At 38.5% G+C, this 4,854-nt stretch overlaps 1 protein-coding gene across 1 annotated transcript; it reads left to right on the forward strand.

The window, feature by feature from the left end:
- Positions 1 to 998: 998 nt before the first annotated feature.
- Positions 999 to 2,037, forward strand: LOC147618127 (uncharacterized). The gene is made up of 4 exons (XM_086775066.1): positions 999 to 1,098; positions 1,182 to 1,432; positions 1,514 to 1,588; positions 1,693 to 2,037. The coding sequence occupies exons 1-4, from the start codon at positions 999 to 1,001 to the stop codon at positions 2,035 to 2,037; spliced, it is 771 nt and encodes a 256-aa protein (XP_086631192.1).
- Positions 2,038 to 4,854: the final 2,817 nt, after the last annotated feature.

Consider the following 4,854-nt stretch of genomic DNA (forward strand, 5'->3'; position numbering starts at 1 on the left):
AACTCGTCGACCTGTTAGAGGCGACACTTCTTTTATAAAGAGTGTCCTTTTTATTTTTTGTTATGAGGCAAGATCTTTAATCAAATAATTATTATAAAAGGTTAAAAATAGCTATTATTTATAATATGTAGCGTAAAGAGAATATATAATCGTTTAATGCGTTAAACCCAACAAGTGTGTGTGTCATTCAAGCCGCCGCCTCCTTTTTAAAGAGAGTTAAAGAGAGATTCTCTAGATCCGCTTACCAGAGGGGGGTTGGGCGAGTGGTTAAAGTGACTGGGTGGGTGAGTAAAGGACCTAGGTGCAACCTAATATCTCCGGAGAGACAAAGAGGGAGAGAGCCCATAGAAAGGAATTAAGGCTAGAGATTGATGGACGCGAGTGTGGGAGACCCTGGAAAGTGAACTCGGATTAGAGTTAGAGAGATCCTAATGGAGTCTTTATCTTGACGGATTGGGAGAGAAAGCATTGCCCTTGGTGGATTGACATGAAGAAAGGAGAGTGCCTAGAGGAGGAGAAGGAGAGATACCTTCAACATTTAAAAGGAGAATGCAAATCTGATTCTGGGTCATCAGGCGAGATGTCAGAGGAGCAAAGGAAGAAAATGGAGGCAGAGTTGAAATCTATCAAAGAGAGAGAAGAGCTAGAGATGCATGCTTTGGGAAAAAACAAGGGGCGTCCCTCTCAAAAAAAGGGAGATGTAATAAAAGGTAACATTGGGTTCTTCTGGACTGTATTTAAATATTTGTTTTTAATAGTTTTCTGGATTTTATTAATTTGTTTTTTTGTTGGACATACTATCTATAGACACCCGTAATTTGGAGAGTCCTATAGCACACAAGACAAGTACCAAGGGAGCTATGGTGTATGCTCCACTTTCTAGCTTTTTGTTCGTGGAGAAGCATGGAGTCAAAAATCATTCGAAGGTTTGGATTTAAGATTACATAGTGCTTGGAAAAGAGTTTGCATCCGGAAACTTCAATGAGGGGTTTGCTTTTATGAGGGAGTTTTATGTGCGTTTGGGTGGAGGTCCAAAGATGAGAAATTCCAAGCCAAGTAGTTGGAGTGTTGACCTTACTTTCATTGATCTTCCTACTGGTAAAACTTTTTTGATGTATACTCCTTTTTTGTGATGGTGTTTGTGTAAAAGGAACTTGCTGATATACATGATTAATATGCAGGTTTGCCTATTCATGGGTTTCAAGGTATTCCACAATGGAATGTCCTTACAGATGACCACATGAAGTTCTCTCTATTGGTGGCATCATGTGTTATGGATGATATGGGATGGGTCTTAGTGTTTTGCTTGAGTTCTTCTCTTGTTTCTGTGGAGCGCTTTGCAAAGCGTACAGGCTTGGAGCTAGGTTTCAGATGGATTATGGAGAGCTCTGAGTCATTATCTCTGCTACAAAAGCATGGACATATGCAAAAGGTTTAAGTCTATTCACTTGAATGTTAATTCTTGCTATTTGTCATCTAATATTGTGTTGTTTTTTCTTTGTTGCCTGTATAGGTGAATGTATTTTATGCTTTGGCATTCCACAAGAGGGGAAAGGATCCTCCTTTCAATAGTGAGAGTGCATTAAAGGTTGGATGACACTTTCAGTACTTATTAGGAGTGCATTGAATTTAAATGATTGGAGGTTACTTTTGAATGTGATCACTTGATACTATGTGTATTTCAATTTGTAGGTGGGAAATATTTTGCAGCAGGACCTCTCTTGTGAGATTATTGGTCATTACTTACCTTCAAGCAATAGAGCACGACGTGGTGGAAAAAGTGGTAGTTGGCGAGGGATTCTAGAGAGGAGTCCCTCTCATATGCTTATGTTTACTGAGGCTCTTTGCCCACGAACAGGTACAATATTGGAGTTGGGGGCTGGGACAGGGCCTATATTAAAGGCATCTATGCACACCGGCCGTGGTTGCTTGGTCATTGATAATGATGAGGAGATATGCAAGGATTACCTTTCACCATATATAGAGGAGATCTATGGCACAAAAAAGGTGGCAGACCTTGGAGAAAGTGACACATGATGCACCATCCGACTAGTAAGTAAAACATGCATGTCTTTCTATTACATTTTTCTTTTCTCTTTTTCTTTGATGTTGTCATGGAAGTTTAAAGTGAGTTACCATGTTATGCAGAGGCAATGGCAATACACATGACAAGCACCACTGTGGATGATCGATCATTGGGACGGGAGAAACGTAGGAGAAGGTGTATTTTTCTTGATGATGAAGCAAATGAGAAGTAGTCTTTTGCATAGCGCTATTTTTGGATTATGTGGATTCATGCTTTCCTGCCCCCCCACACAGACTCATAGCTTCATTTTTTGAGCTTGATAGATGATGTATTACTTGACTCTTGTATTAGGTGGATTGCAGGTCTATGTCATAAAGGATTCACAAGCCATTCTCTTGTTTTGTTGGTACTTTTTGTAGCTTGATGATTAATGTTTTTCTGTAGCTTCATAAGATACATGAGTATGTTTGAGGCTAGAGATGTTAGAACCCTGAAATCATGCACATCGCATGAATTTGGTTCTCTCTTGAACCAAAGAACAATGAACCTTCTTGTTGGCAACTTAGATGATTTAATATCACATTCATGGACCTTTACTAAAATTGCACATAGTCCTAGACATGATGAAATTCGCCCAATATATCTCTTAAATCCATCTATAATACTTTTGTTGATGATGCGTTTTTCAAAATTTTTCTCTGTGTTGACTACAAACATGTAACAAGGACCTAATTGTTTGCCTATTTATTTCCAAGCAGTCAACCAGTTAAAGCATATTCTTGTGGCTCCTCTTTTAGGAGGTATTGTATTTCATAGGGAAATAAGGTTTTATTATTATCTCGGAATTGTTGCTCATAAAATACCCTTGCTCGCAACGCTCATTGGTTTACGCTCATTGTATTGACGCACCCCTTCCGGCCTCCTTCCATAATCCGTGTTCCCGTGAGTGTTCCTGTATAACAGGAACTAGTAAATATTATATATAAATTCAAATTTAAAAAAAAAGAAAAATTTTAACTGTTATTTTGACGCTTATTCCGATGACTTTTTCCATGCATATTTTGACGGTTATTTCGATGCATTTTTCCACACATATCTCGATACCTATTTCAACGCACATATTGACGACGTGACCATGCATGGAAACTAAGAGTTGAAAAACAATTATTCTCTTGTAGTGCAAGAATAAATGAACTAGATTCCTTGCCTCCTTATGAGGACAAGAAAGAGACGTTGTGTTCCTCTAGAACTGTTTCCTCCAGAGGTGCAACTACCAAGAATAGATCTTCCAGCAGATGACGTCTAAGAAGAAGATGAAGGTTTGTTTGTCGTTGCCTCCCCAAGAAGGGTGCAGTAGCCAACACAAAGGAGGAAGAGTAGATGAATCTCTTACCCTTGTACCGCTTCCTATGCTTCTCTTGCTTGTCACTCAGCCCTTAGCATGAACCAGGCTCTGATACCATAAAAAGATGTAGGGGGGAAGAGAGCTTGAGCTCTTGCAAGCACACACACACTCACAAAAACCCTAGAAAAGAACGCACAAGGTTAGAGGCTGAATTTTCTTCTTCTTCTTCACACAACAAAAGAGGTCTAAAAAGAAGATAAAGTGACTAACACACATAATAGAGTATATACAAGAGGTCCATAATGTGAACACGCTAAGAGGAGTAGGTAGATGTGGACTAGTCGGTGTAGTCCATCTGTTGAATCTCTAGCGAAGATATGTTGGTGCTAGCTACCAAACTCGCCAGTGATGTAAATGTCGAACGGTCATGAAAGCGCCTCGTGAGTGTCAGATCATGTTGAGCTTGACATCTCAACACAAGGAACATGTTAAAGATACATGGGAAGAGTTGAGATAGGTGTTTGGGGTCAAAGCTAATCAAGAAATTCATCACAAAATTGAATTATATAAGCTAGAAATAAAGTTCAGTGAGTCATAGCACAGTTTTTTAGCAAGCTAAAAAGCATAAAGACATAACTAGATGGCATAAATGCCAAGATACAAGATAAAGATGCATTAGCCATTCTCTTAAAAAGCATGTAAAAAGAGCATGTAAAAAGAGTATGCTACGTTGATTTTGGTGACTATACCAAAAAAATTTGTTAGAGCTAGCCTTTAAAGGCTGTGTCTAGAGGTTCTCTTCTTAATTCCATAAAAAAAACCCCTTATGTATGTAAATATTTGTGTAATTCCATCTAAGAAAAAATCCCTATTGTACATATTCTTTAGTGGACCCCCTGGGGTCTAAACTAAGATCTACCAGGTGCTCGGGTGCTCACTACAATGGCTACTCCTCGTAAAGGGGGCCTTACTAAACAGAGCACATCCGTCACCCGAGAAATAACACGAGGGTGGAGATTATGCAAATGATTTTCCAACATACTCATATGTTGACTTTGCTTGACTTTGTCTCTAGATTCCATATTTTCTTAGCTATACTAAGCCTTTTCTAATTAAAGTACTAACACAGAAGTGAACTTCCTAAACTTATTTTGCTTGAATTTTTCTTTAGACTTATTTTCTAAAGACCACTAACATAGGAGTGAACTACTAACACCGAATTAAACTTCCTAAAGCACCGCAATAATCCTTTAAAAAATAAATTTTCCTAATGTTATCAAACTACTTGGTCTTGATGGTTTCTCAATGTAATTGGTAATTGGTAATTGGCTATCCCAAATGTAATTGATGGTTTCTCAATGTAATTGGTAATTGGCTATCCCAAACATGATCACCAAAATTTATGGATGGTGGTTTCTAGCAACCTTGTGAGGTTTGAGGAACTTCCCAAGAAACCTTGGGACTTGCAACTAAGCCTTGAGTA

The sequence above is a fragment of the Cibotium barometz genome, chromosome 35 (assembly GCF_041138505.1).
Source record: "Cibotium barometz isolate CiBa-2024 chromosome 35, ASM4113850v1, whole genome shotgun sequence".
In the NCBI taxonomy this organism is placed as follows: Eukaryota; Viridiplantae; Streptophyta; class Polypodiopsida; order Cyatheales; family Cibotiaceae; genus Cibotium; species Cibotium barometz.

Coding starts and splice junctions, on each gene's coding strand:
- LOC147618127 (XM_086775066.1), top strand. CDS start 999: ATGAGGGAGTTTTATGTGCGTTTGGGTGGAGGTCCAAAGATGAGAAAT. Junction 1,433..1,513: donor AGCATGGACATATGCAAAAG/GTTTAAGTCTAT, acceptor TTGCCTGTATAG/GTGAATGTATTTTATGCTTT. Junction 1,589..1,692: donor ATAGTGAGAGTGCATTAAAG/GTTGGATGACAC, acceptor TTCAATTTGTAG/GTGGGAAATATTTTGCAGCA.